General features: G+C 45.0%; 5 protein-coding genes across 5 annotated transcripts in view; 2 read left to right on the forward strand and 3 right to left on the reverse strand.

The window, feature by feature from the left end:
• LOC144697980 (uncharacterized) overlaps positions 1-2,008 on the forward strand; it is a 71,237-nt gene extending 69,229 nt beyond the window's left edge. The window contains exon 4 of the mRNA XM_078569931.1: positions 1,006-2,008. Coding sequence (XP_078426057.1) covers positions 1,006-2,008 — 1,003 coding nt within the window. The remainder of the gene's footprint in view (positions 1-1,005) is intronic.
• Positions 1-13,399, reverse strand: part of LOC144697525 (uncharacterized) — a 248,637-nt gene that overhangs the window by 225,656 nt on the left and 9,582 nt on the right. The window lies entirely within an intron of this gene.
• LOC144697471 (uncharacterized) overlaps positions 1-13,399 on the reverse strand; it is a 346,752-nt gene that overhangs the window by 200,111 nt on the left and 133,242 nt on the right. The gene's annotated exons all lie outside the window — the stretch shown is intronic.
• Positions 1-13,399, reverse strand: part of LOC144697557 (uncharacterized) — a 280,480-nt gene that overhangs the window by 143,029 nt on the left and 124,052 nt on the right. The gene's annotated exons all lie outside the window — the stretch shown is intronic.
• The window catches only part of LOC144697540 (uncharacterized), a 176,963-nt gene that overhangs the window by 103,058 nt on the left and 60,506 nt on the right, over positions 1-13,399 (forward strand). The window lies entirely within an intron of this gene.

Raw genomic sequence — 13,399 nt, forward strand, 5'->3', positions numbered from 1 at the left:
ATTCCCTTACCAATCAAGAACCTATCTATCACGGTCTTCAATACACTCAATGACCTGACCTCCACAGGTTTAACTCAGTTAGAGAGGGAGAGAAGGAAGGAAACCCTGGGAGGTTTGGAGAAACCACCTTCATGATCACTCATTAAATCTCCACACAGTAAGTTTTGGACATAAGGTTAACGTCTGCTATTCTGTATAGTCGGTCAGGGGGTTTCAGATTAATGTTTTGTCACGAGTAATGACTGAAGTGAATGACCAAGCAGATTGTTATCTACAGTTGGACAAATTTGTTCAAAAGACACAGAAATAATTGTCCAAAACTCTGTTTGTATTTCAGCACAGGGAGGAGGGAGAGTGTGTGGGATGGGGATTTGCAGCTTTGGGGGAAGAAGAAGGGAAATAATGATCCATAGAAACTGTAATTGTGTGTTCTGAATTTCTATCCTGCACTGACAGTGATGACCTTTGTTAGCTCCTCTTACAGAGAATTAGAAGGGGAGAATTTGCAGACGGGAAGTTGAAACCAAACATCGCATCAAGATCTGACAGAGTCACTCAATTCATCAGACTTTGAATCTAGAAGAAATATTTATCTTCTGTCTGTGGGAAAAGATTTGAAACATCAGGGTGACTGGAAAAGCACCGAGACACAGCCACACCCGAGTAAGAGTGTTCCTGTGAACTGCCTGAGGAAAGAGCTTTTACCAGTTACAGAGCCTGAAAAAAAACCAAATCACACCATTCACAGCGGGGAGAAACTGTACACGCATTCTCTGGACGAGGCTTCAATTGATCATCAAACCTGGAGAAAGAGAGGGTCACATGCACCATGGAGAAACCATGGAAATGTGAGGACTGTGGGAAAGAATTCAATTACCCATCCCAACTGGAAATTCATCGACACAGTCACACTAGGGTGAGACCGTTCACCTGTGTCGAATGTGGGAAGGGATTCACGCAGTTAGCCGGCCTACTGTGACACCAGCAAGTTCACACCAGAGAGAGACCATTCACCTGCTCTGAGTGTGGGAAGGGATTCACTCAGTCAGCCAGCCTGCTGAGACACCAGCGACTTCACACTGGAGAGAGGCCATTCACCTGCCCTGTATGTGGGAAAGGATTCACTGCCTCCTCTAACCTGCTGAAGCACCAGCGAGTTCACACTGAGGAGAGGCCGTTCAGCTGTACTTCCTGTGGGAAGAGATTCAGATCTTCAGCCCAGCTCAAAGCACACCAGCGAATTCACACTGGAGAGAGACCATTTACTTGCTCCGAGTGTGGGAAGGGATTCACTCAGTCAGCCTACCTGTTGAGACATCAGCGAGTTCACACTGAGAAGAGGCCATTCACCTGCCCTGAATGTGGGAAAGGATTCACTGAGTCCTCTGTCCTGCTGAGACACCAGCAAATTCACACTGAGGAGAGGCCGTTCAGCTGTACTTCCTGTGAAAAGCAATTCAGGTCTTCATTCCACCTCAAAGTACACCAGCGAGTTCACACTGGAGAGAGACCATTCACCTGCTCCGAGTGTGGGAAGGGATTCACTCAGTCATCCAACCTACTGACACACCAGCGAGTTCACAATGGGCAGAGACCATTCACCTGCTCTGAGTGTGGGAAGGGATTTACTCAGTTATCTGCCCTGTTGAGACACCAGCGAGTTCACACTGGGGAGGGACCATTCACCTGCTCTGAATGTGGGAAGGGATTCACTCAGTCAGCCTGCCTGCTGAGACACCAGCGGGTTCACACTGGGGAGAGACCGTTCACCTGCTCCGAGTGTGGGAAAGGATTCACTGGGTCCTCTGAGCTGCTGAAGCACCAGCGAATTCACACTGGAGAGAAACCGTTCAGCTGTACTTCCTGTGGAAAGAGATTCAGATCTTCAGCCCAGCTCAAAGCACACCAGCGAGTTCACACTGGGGAGAGGCCGTTCACCTGCTCCGAGTGTGAGAAGGGATTCACTCAATTATCCTACCTGCTGAGACACCAGCGAGTTCATAAGTGACTGAATGAGTTGGATTCTGTTGTTGCTGCTGTTAATCACATCCAGGACTGATCCACGTTCATTCTGACAATTGGGTTTGTTTCTGCTGATGTTAATAATCCCTGTAACTGGGCTGGAATTTAATATTCTGGATCTATAGCTGGTTGTGTTCTCGGGGCTGCAGTGTCCCTTTAAGAACCGCTGTCTCTGATCTTTCCCCATAATTCAGGAACTCTCATCAGAAATTAGTTTACAACAAAATTCTGAACTTTTACTTCAATCCTAAATTGATCTTTGGTACGAACTCTACAATTCAGTGTCTGAGAGGTTCCACTGAGTAACATCTCCAATTAGAAAGTGCTGATTAATCCTTGCTGACAATTCTTACTGACTTGCACATTACTCACAGCGACACCTCCATTATCCACAGGAAAGAAGGGAAATGGGAATTGGGGGAGAATCGAAAGTTCCCAAATGTTACCCCTCCCGCCTGGTACAGAAATCCCCTCGGCACGGGAATGGAGACAAGTTCAATCCAAGTAACGGACTGTAAGAAATCACTGTCTAATAACCTGATAAAATTTTCAGTAATTCATGTAAAATAAAAAAAGCTCATCCTCTCTCTTTGTTATGAAGAAAGCTTCTATAGCAACTTGCTGGCTGACAAACACAGGGCAGGCCTGTTATCTCTGCCAAGGACATGTCTCTAGCACAGACCGTGAAACAACACATTCCTAACCCTGATACGATTCGATCTCATGACCCATACGTAAAGCAACTGTCTGTGTAAAGGTTAAAACAGGCTCTCGAGAGCACAGAGATATGGACGTGATCCACACTGGCTTCAGCCCAACACCCACACTCTGGCTCACACCAGTTAACCGTTCAGAGGAGACTGACACCACCAGCTACAGAGACCAGCACTCACTCTGCGTCATCCATCAATTTGTCCTCCGGACCGGTAAACCATTCTCACCTGTCACAGGTTGTGTGTTTTCCTGTCTATTTAGCTTATATATCAAATTTAAACTGTTACTTCTCAATAAACTACTTTCAAATCACTTCTGAACTCAACCTTCTTTTTGGGTAATCTGTGACTCCTGAACCTAAATCTTACCAGTCATAATGAAGAGGACAGTTGTGGTCGCCATGTAGAAAAAGATATCGAATCACTGGATAGGGCCCAGAGCAGATTTATAATGATGATACCAGAGATGTGCAGGTAAACATATCAGGAAAGGATTGACAGACTTGGTCTCTTTTCTCTTGAGAAAATAAGGCTGAGGTTAATCGAGGTCTTTAAAATGATGAAAGGTTTTGATGGAGTGGATGCAGAGAGAACGTTTCCTCTTGTGGGGAGGACCATAAGCAGAGACCATCAATATAAGATAGTCACCAAGAAATCCAGTAGGGAATTCAAAACAAACTTCTTCACCCATAGAGTGGTGAGAAAGTGGGACTCGCTACCACTGGGAGTGGTTGAAGTGAATTGTATAGCTTTTGTTTAGGTGAGAAAGGGCAAAAAGCAATGTGTTTTTTTTTTTGCAAAGGACTGGGCCCTGTGTGTCAATTTATGCAGCTTCTAGCACGTATAAGTGAGCCTGACTGATCATCTTAAATTGGTTGTTCATGTAATTCTTAGCACCATCGAGATTGTTTAGTAAGTGTTATCCAATCGTGGAATGACATCTAATATTGTTTAAATGGAAGCTGGACAAGCACAAGAGGGAGACAAGAACAGGTGGTTATGATGATAGGTTGAGATGAGGAAAGTTGGGAGAGAGTTCTTTGGAAGCTTAAACCCCAGCATGGACTGGCTGGGCCGAATGGCTTGTTTCTGTGTCATGTATCCTATGTAATTACACTCCTGAATGTTCTACTTCTAACTTTTAGACTCTTTCACCTATTCCTAGACTGCCTAACAAGTGGAAATAATTTCTATTTAACCGCTGCTCCCCTTAATGTGATTGATTCTCCTGTTACTGTCACTGTTAATCACATCCAGAACTGAATCATGTTCATTGTGACAGTTGGGGTTTATTTCTACTGATGTTAATAATCTCTGTAACTGGGCTGGAGTTTCATATCTTGATGCCTGTTAAGTAAATCAGCTTTGTTTCAAACGCACAGTTTGAGTCCTTGATTTCTCCAGGGTAAGAGGAGATTAATTGATGTCCTGTTACTGACTGTTCCATTTTTGGATCTTTTCTCCTTTCTAACTCTAGATGATTTTAGTTCTCTTACCTTTCCTTACTCTCATGGACAAGTCCGAGCTCCCTATGCCTCCCAGAGAGCCTCTTTTCACCGAGGGATCCAGGGAAGTATCGATATTAAAAACAGAAAATGCTGGAAATAATAATCCATACATTTCCAAGTGCCAATTGATTTTTTCCTGGCTTCTTAGCTCTGCCCATTCCCACCACTGATGTGAAGCTGATTGTCCTGGAATTGCTGTGTTTTTGAACAGGGGTGTACCATTTACAATCTGTCAGTGCTTTGACACCACTACTATATAAGGAGGATTGGAAGACTGTGACCAGAGCCTCCACAAGTTCCATCTGAAGGATGCTGTCTCTGACAGTGCAGCAGTCCCTCAATGTCACCCTGGAGTGTCAGCCTAGATAATGTGCTCAGGTTTATTAATATTTCCTCTTGTTATTGATGTGGATCATTAAGAAACAATGGACTCTTATGATGTCATCCAGTCCCAGTGCAATGATGTCATGAAGACTATTAAATACCTTAGTGGTGAAAACAGTTTTGTTAGAGATGGCAGCAAGTCCGTTACTGATAGATCAACAAATGGAATTAATGGGAAAGAAAGTGAGACAGCTCATGAACATCAGGAATAGTGTTGTGAATTATGAAGATAAATGTGTACAGTATACATGTCCAGTCTCCCAAAAAGCTGCCCCCATCTTCTGACACACTGTCCCACCTCCTGACACTGCCCCCATCTGCCGAGCAGCCTGTCTCTACCTCTGCTGAACCCACACAGGATGCACCATGTTGAAGCCAGAGGAAAGGACTGGGCGAGAAATTGTAATTCACCAAGGGTGTGCACATGGGGGTTTGACAAAATATTAAGTTTCCTGTTTTTAACAACGACACATAAAATGTATTGATTGGGACCACTTCCAGCTCTTGTCCATTCTGACATTCGTGGGCCAGCTCGCCCTCTCACTGGGTTCATGCTGAATGTCAGTCCAGGCTGGGAGCCGTTGGTGGATGGGCAATGGGTGGATGAGTGGGTGAAGGAATGTTCAGTTCACAGGGAGGGGGATGGGGGAGGGGGGGTTGGTGCTGGTGGTGGGAAGTGTTCATTCTGAAGGAGTCCCACCTGAAACAGTGACCATTCATTTCTCACTTTCCAATGATGTTTGACCTGCTGTGTTTTTCTCTGAAACCCGGGATGGTCAAACTATGTCCCAAAGTTCAGATTTGGGCTTTGAGCCTGGGCTATGGGGCCCACATACATGGAGCACCATTACCGGATGTCCTTCATCCCCGATTTTAATCACTTCACCATTTGTGGCCGTGCCTTCAGCTGCCTGGACCCCAAGCTGTGCAATTTCCTCCCTGAACCTCTCCACCTTTCTAATTCACTTTCCTCCTTTCAAACACTCCATATAACTGACCTCTTTGACCAAGCAGTTGGTCATCTGACCTAATATGTCCATATGCCCCTGTGAAACGTCTTGGGACAATGTATTACGTTAGAAGCTCGATATAAATATAAGTTGTTGCATTTTTTTATGTAATTCCATAAGACCTGATCACTTACTGAGTCTGTATCAACGTAACTCAGATAGACACAGTTTGTGTCATAGTTCAGTGAGATCTGATTACTTACTGAGTGAGTGAGTCTGTATCAATGTAACTCAGATAGACACAGCTTGTTTCATAGTTCAGTGAGATCTGATCATTTACTGAGTGAGTGAGTCTGTATCAATGTAACTCAGATAGACACAGCTTGTTTCATAGTTCAGTGATATCTGATCACTTACTGAGTGAGTCTGTATCAATGTAACTCAGATAGACACAGCTTGTGTCATAGTTCAGTGAGATCTGATCACTTACTGAGTGAGTGAGTCTGTATCAATGTTATTCGGATAAAGACAGCTTGTTGGAACGGACCTGGGGAGAAGGAAGCTCTGAATTAATCACTGGACTTTCTATTCTCCACAGTTGGGAAAACATGATTCTTTTCAAACATCCAAATGACGAATCAAGTAATTAAAGATGATTTGTTGTTTTGCATTGAATTATTTGGTAGAATTAGAGTGAAGGAGTGGGATTGACCCACAGCCTGAGTCACCACTTTAAGGACAGGAAGAGAGAGAATCTGTAGAGGGGAAAAGAATTAGTTGGATACCGGGCACTGAATCTGGAACAATGAGCAGAGAAGGGGAGAAGTGTGTGGGCCAGGGATTTATAGATTTGGGGGAATGAAAGGAGAAAGAATATTCCATAGAAACTAGAATTGTCTGTTCTGAATTTCTATCCTGTACTGACAGTGTTGGCTTTTGTCAACTCTGTTTACAGGGGATTAGAGGGAGAGGATTTTCAGATGGGAAAATAAAACCAAAAATCTCGACAAGATCTTATAGAATCACTGAATTCACATATGATCAGCCTCTGATTATGGAAGGAGAAATGTTTGTCTCTTCTGTCTGTGGGGAAATATTTAAATCATCAGTGTGACTGGAAAATCACCGGGGCACAGACACCCGAGTCGGAATCTCATCTCGGGGTCAAGTCACATTTGCAAAAAGTCTGGTTTAGTCACAGACAGTTGCCAGGGAGAGGAATGGATTTGGTATCTCGGGAATAAAAATAATGGCTTCAGTCTTTCCAATATTTAATTGGAGGAAATTTCTGCACATCCACCACTGGATATCGGACAAACAGTCTGATAATTTAACAAAAGTGGAGAAGTGGAGAGAGGTAGTGGTGAGGTAGAGCTGGGCACTGACAGTGTACATGTGATAACTGACACTGTGTTTTCAGATGATGTCGTTGTGGGGAGCATGTTGATGAGAAATAAGAGGAGGCCAAGGCTGGATCTTTTGGGGACACCAGAGGTAACTGTGGGAGTTGGAAGGGAAGTCATTACAAGTGATTCTCTGGCTATGATTAGATAGAGAAGAATGAACCAGGAGAGAGCAGCTCCACCCAGCTGGACGACAGTGGAGAGGTGTTGGAGCAGAATGGTGTGGTCAATCCTGTCAAAAGCTGCAGAAAGGTCGAGAGGGGATAGTTTCCCTTTGTCACAGTCACATAGGATGTCATTTTTGGCTTTAATCAGAGCTGTTTCAGTACTGTGGCAGGGGAGGAACCTGACTGGAGGAATTCAAACAGGGAGTTCTGGGAAAGCCGGGCACGGATTTGGGAGGTGACAACGTGTTCAAGGAGTTTGGAGAGGAGAGGGAGGTTGAAGATGGGACAATAGTTTGCAAGCATGATGTGATTGATTCCGAAAGATGATGGTTTGATTTTTGAGGAGGGGGTGATGATGGCAGATTTGAAGGAAAGATCAACAGTACGTGAAGAGAGAGAACTGTGAACAATATCAGTGAACATGGGGAAGTTGAGTGATCAGCAGTTTAGTGGGAATAGGGTCGATGGAGCAGGAGGTGGGTCTCATGAACAAGATGAGCACTGGGAGGTCATGAGGGGAGATGTGAGAGAAACTAAAGAAAGATCTGGGTTCAGGGCTCAGACAAGAAGGAACTTGAGAGACAGTTTGTCCTGGTGGGCTCATGGAAGGGAGGGAAGCAGCAGAGGGAGCTGATCAGATTGTCTCAATCTCAGTGACAAAGAAGCTGCAAGAGATCTACATACTTGTTGTTGGAGGTGAGGATGGAGGAGATAGGGGAGATGGAGAGACCTGCAAAAGGAACTAACTTGCGTTATAAATAGTAAAAAGATTCAACACGCTGTATTTAACACAAAGTTGATTTATTTGACTTCTATCCAAAATATGAACCACTATATCTGGCCTGGAGCTTACCAACTTCAGCAGAAACAGACCCCAATGAATATGGTTCAGTTTTCGATGTGACTGACAGCAAAATCCCATTACTGTAGTGACTTGTGAACTTGCTGATGTCTGTGTAGGTTGGATGACTGAGTGAATCCTTTCCCACAGAGCAGGTGAACGGCCTCTCCCCAATGTGAATTCACTGTTGGACAGTGAGTTCAGATGATCGCCTGAACCCAGTCCCACACTGAGAGCACCTGAATGGTCTTTCATCGGTGTGAACGCGTTGATGTGTAATTAGGTTCCTGGAACTTTTACAGCACTTCCCGCAGTCTGGGAATTTGAAAGATCTCTTTCCTGTGTGAACTCGCTGGTGTGTCAGAAGGCTGGATGACTGAGTGAATCCCTTCCCACACTCGGAGCAGGTGAAAGGTCTCTCCCCAGTGTGACTGCGCTGATGTTTAGTGAAGTCAGAGGATCGCCTGAACCCAGTTCTGCACTGAGAGCACCTGAACAGTCTCTCGTCAGTGTGAACACGTTGATGGGATATCAGTTCCCCGGAACTTTTAAAGCACTTTACGCAGTCTGCACATTTGAAAGGTCTCTCGTCTGTGTGACTTAGCTGGTGTTTGAGCAGGTGGGATGACTGAGCGAATCCCTTGCCACACTCAGAGCAGGTGAATGGCCTTTCCCCAGTGTGACTGCGCTGATGAATTTCCAGCTCAGATGGACATGTGAATCCCTTCCCACAGTCCCCACATTTCCATGGTTTCTCCCCGTTGTGACTGCGCTTGTGTTTTGACAGACCAGATGATCGGCTGAATCCTTGTCCACACATAGAACACATGTACGGTTTCTCCCAACTGTGAACAGTGCTTTTTCCCTCCATGTTCAAAATCCGATGATATTCAGGTTATGATAAATTGGGCGACTCCATCAGATCCTGATGTGATGTTTGGTTTCAGTCTCCCCACAGCAAATCCTCCCCTTCTAATGCCCTGTGAAATTGATTTAAAACGAGAGTGAGAGAGAACCCACAAAAATACAAAGGCAGGTTGTGAAATTGAGCTGAATGAATCTGGGAATTTGTGGGACCGACATTAGGAAAAGGTGACCATGAAAACTGCTGGATTGTCATAAAAACCCAACTGGTTCACTAATGTCCTTCAGGGAAGGGAACCTGCCACCTGGTCTGGGTGTACACAAGACTCTGGACTCTATGGGAAGAGGGTAAGAGAGAGAGAATGAGAGAGGTGATGGAGGCACCCGGTAATGCAGGGGGATTTTATATCTCTACAACTCAACCAGAACTTTGACAGAATCTTCCAAACCCTCAACCTCCACACTCCAGAAGATCTAGGGTATCAGGTGCATGAGAACACCATCACCTCCAAGTTCCCTTTCAAGTCACACACTGTCCTGGCTTGTCTGACATCCGGTAGTGGGGGGCACAATTGGGAAATTTTCAGATGACACAAAGATTGGCCAAGTAGTGGATCGTGTAGAGGATAGCCATAATCTCCAAAACAATATAGATAGGTTGGTGGAGTGGGTGGTAAAGTGGCAGATGGATTTTAACATAGAGAAGTGTGAGGTCATCCATTTAGGGAGGTCAAACAGTCAGAGGGATTACAAAATAAATGGGAATATACTAAGAGGGGTAGATGAAGTGAGAGATCTTGGCGTACAAGTACACAGGTCCATGAAGGCAGCAGTTCAAGTCGACAAGGTTGTAAAGAAGGTACATGGAATGCTCTCCTTCATTGGCAGAGGTATAGAATATAAAAGTAAGGATAGGATGTTGGAATTGTATAAAACACTGGTGAGGCCACAACTGGAGTATTGTGTGCCGCTCTGGTCACCACATTACAGGAAGGACGTAATAGCTCTGGAGAGAGTGCAGAGGAGGTTTACAAGAATGTTGCCAGGGTTAGAAAAGTGTAGCTACGAGGAGAGATTGGATAGGTTGGGGTTATTTTCCTTAGAACAAAGAAGGCTGAGAGGTGACTTGATTAAGGTGTACAAAATTATGAGGGGAATAGATAGAGTGGACAGGATAAAATTGTTTCCCTTGAAGGAGAATTCTAGAACCAGGGGACATAGATTCAAGATAAGTGGCAGAAGGTGTAGGGGGACATGGAGAAGAACTTTTTTACGCAGAGGGTAGTGGGTGTCTGGAATTCGCTGCCCAAATTGGTGGTAGAGGCAGAAACTTTATAAACTCTTTTAAAAAGTACCTGGATCTGCACCTTAAGTGCTGTAAGCTGCAGGGCTATGGGCCAGGTGCAGGAAGGTGGGATTAGAAAGGGCACCTGGGTGTCCTTGGGCTGGCATGGGCCAGATGGGCCGAATGGCCTCCTTCTGTGCTGTAACTTTTCCATGGTTCTATGGTTCTAACAGAAATTTCCTACATTTAAATATCGAGAAGACTAAAGACATTGTCTTCAGTCCCGCAACAAACGCCACTCCCCAGACACCGACTCCATCCCTCTCCCTGACAACTGTCTGAGACTGAACCAGACTGTTCACAACCATGGTGAAATATTTCACCCCAAGATGAGCTTCCAACCACATATCCACATCATCACCAAGACCGCCTATTTCCACCTCAGTGACATCGCCTGACACCACCCCAGTCTCAGTACAAATGCTGCTGAAACTCTCATCCATTCCTTTGTAATCTCCTCCAGTCTCACAGGCCCCTCTCCCCCAGATATCTTCAATTTCTCTAATTCCGGATTGCTGACAATTCCCAATTTTAATTGCTCCAACTGTGGTCACAGCTGCTGCCCCTTGCCCCCTATAGAGATGGCGGTGCCGCATGCGCACTGCTGCTCATTGCCCCCGATAAATATGGCGGACCGACATGCGCATTGCTACCCTGTTCCTATAAATATGGCGGCCGCGCATGCCGTCGCCAAATCGGAGCAAACGCGGGATCGGAAAATTCTTTTTGGTGGTTTGAGGCCTGCAGTGTATATTTCTGAAGGCGTCCCACCCGGTTGCCGGTTCCATTAGCCTTCACCTGCCCGCTGGGTCGACCCTTCTTCTGCTCTCCTCCCTGATCCGACCCGACCACGACTCTCCTCCCAGCACCGCAACTGTGCATGATCCGGCCACAGCCTGGCGCCGCGCCTGCGCGATGATCTCCCGCAGTGAAGATAGAGCATATTCTGCCTCTCGGTGAATGCTGGGTAACTGCAGCGCCATTGAACCGTGACGTTGTTGAATACAAAATCATATTCCGAGCTCCGATAATGATTGGCGCCAACCATATAGTATTATTAATTCAATTGATACAGCCAGCAAGTGCATGGGAGGGGAACCTGTTACCTGGTCTGTGTCCATACATGAAGAGAGGGAGTTGGGACAGGGTGAAGACGAAGGATTTTATACATCAGCAACACAACCGGAATTGTTATGGAACGTCCAAACCCTCATATTTCCGCCACATAGAAGAAGGAAGGTAGCAGATACTGGGGGACACCCTTATCCTCATCTTTCCACCTAAGTCATACACCATCCTCCCTTGGGCATATTATCACTGCTCCTTAATTGCTGAGTGAAAATGGTGGAACTCAGGATTTTACTTCACGGCCTTGTGGGAGCACCTTTACTAGATCGTGCTTCAAGGAGACTAATTGGGGATGGGCAATATGTTTAATAGACTTGCTGCCAATGCCCACACACCAGGAATGAAAAACCTGCACAGAAATTTTGTTTCTAAAACAAAACTAATTTTATATTGGTTGGGGAGGGTTGTGGGGGGGGGGGGGGGGGGGCGCGCGGGGGGAGGAGGTGCGGGTAGGCGGGCGGGGGGGGAGTTGTCGGTCTTTGTTTAACAAGCTAATTTTATTTTTGATGTGGAGTGGCGGTCGGGGTGGTTAGGGTTGTTTCTTTAGCAAACTCATTTCTCAAGAATCTAACAGAAAATGTTTGAAATACTCAGCTGCTCAGGCAACATCAGTGGAGGGAGAAAGAGTCAACCTTTCAGGCCTTTCGGCTTTGTTAGGGTTAGCAACTGCGTTAAAATGATAGACAGAGGACTGTCACATACACATTAAGACATTTTTCATTTATGACTAGTCATTTACAGAATACTTAACATGGTCATTTTTAGACTGGAAACTTAAACCTGCCGTTTCACTTTCAGTCAGGAACAGGTCACAATTTTACACAAATCTCTGATTTGACAGCATATTTGCAGCATTCACCGTTATTCTTCCTAACTCTAAACACAGTTGTAAAGGAGCCTTCTGTTCTGTGTCCAGGAGTTCTGAACCATGGAAGAGAGCGGCTCTGACACAGTTCATACACGTGGGGTCAAAACAGCAGCAGTAGCATTGATAAAAAGTTAACTAAGTGATAGTAAACAGAGCTGTGGTGAATAGTGTTTTCTTTGGAATGAAGTGAGTTTTACATAGCAGTTCCCAGCGAGCAGCACCAGGGTTTCTGCTGTTTTGATTAAAAAAAATCACTGACTTGTGTCAGTAATATAATGTAATATTAATATTAAACGATCATCATTGATTTAGAAATTATAGTTTTTAAATGTAGGATAAATGAAAGCAAAACTGGTCTGAAGGAATGGTAGACAGACCTGGGATAATTCCAGATCAAAGCGAGGCCCCATGTTATGTCAGTGAAGCCACAATGTGAGGTGTTAAAAGTTAAACAATGGAGGCCTCGTTAACTATCTCTTGAGAAGATGGTCTGTCTGTGAGGGCTCATATTGTTAATGTCATTTCCCCACATCAGAGACAGCTGAAGGCCATTGGTAGCCAAGAGACAGTTTCAAAGTATCCATATACTTTTCAGTTCAAAGGAGTGGGTTAAATTTAAAGATAAGTAATTTCCATTTCTTTCTGAAGAAAAACCTCGTATGTCACGTGATATTGGAGATGGGTTGAGATGTTCACCCTATTCCTGCTGTAAATGTTAGTCTGGGGGTCGGTCTGTGTCCTCAACAGCTTAGAAAAGCAGAGAGAGAATCTGCCAGCATCCTGAATAAGTAGCAGAGCTCCATCAGGAACCAGGGGTGTTTCTGATTTGAAGACAATATGCAAGGATGTGAGTGAGGCCCGTGCTCAGGCTGGGCAAATCCAAATTCATGAGGATGAAGTAGGGTAGGGCTGGATGCTCGTGGGAGAATCACCAAGGAAACCCTCATCTCAGAAGTTAATCTGCAAAAGGAAAAAGAACACAGTAAATCCTTGAGAGTTGAGACACACATTGGTTTGGTTTCAGCTGAGTTGAATGGACAGTTATGAAACTGTAAGATGCTTGAAAATCCAAGTAGAATGGGTACAGCTTGGAACTTGGGTTTCAGGTGTAAGTGTTTACGAGGCGACCCCAGCCAGAGACAGTAAAAGTTTTTCTTTCCTTGAAAACATGAAATATTGTTGCATGTTCTTTTAGTTAATCACTGG

The sequence above is a fragment of the Cetorhinus maximus genome, chromosome 23, assembly GCF_964194155.1.
Source record: "Cetorhinus maximus chromosome 23, sCetMax3.hap1.1, whole genome shotgun sequence".
Lineage (NCBI taxonomy): Eukaryota > Metazoa > Chordata > Chondrichthyes > Lamniformes > Cetorhinidae > Cetorhinus > Cetorhinus maximus.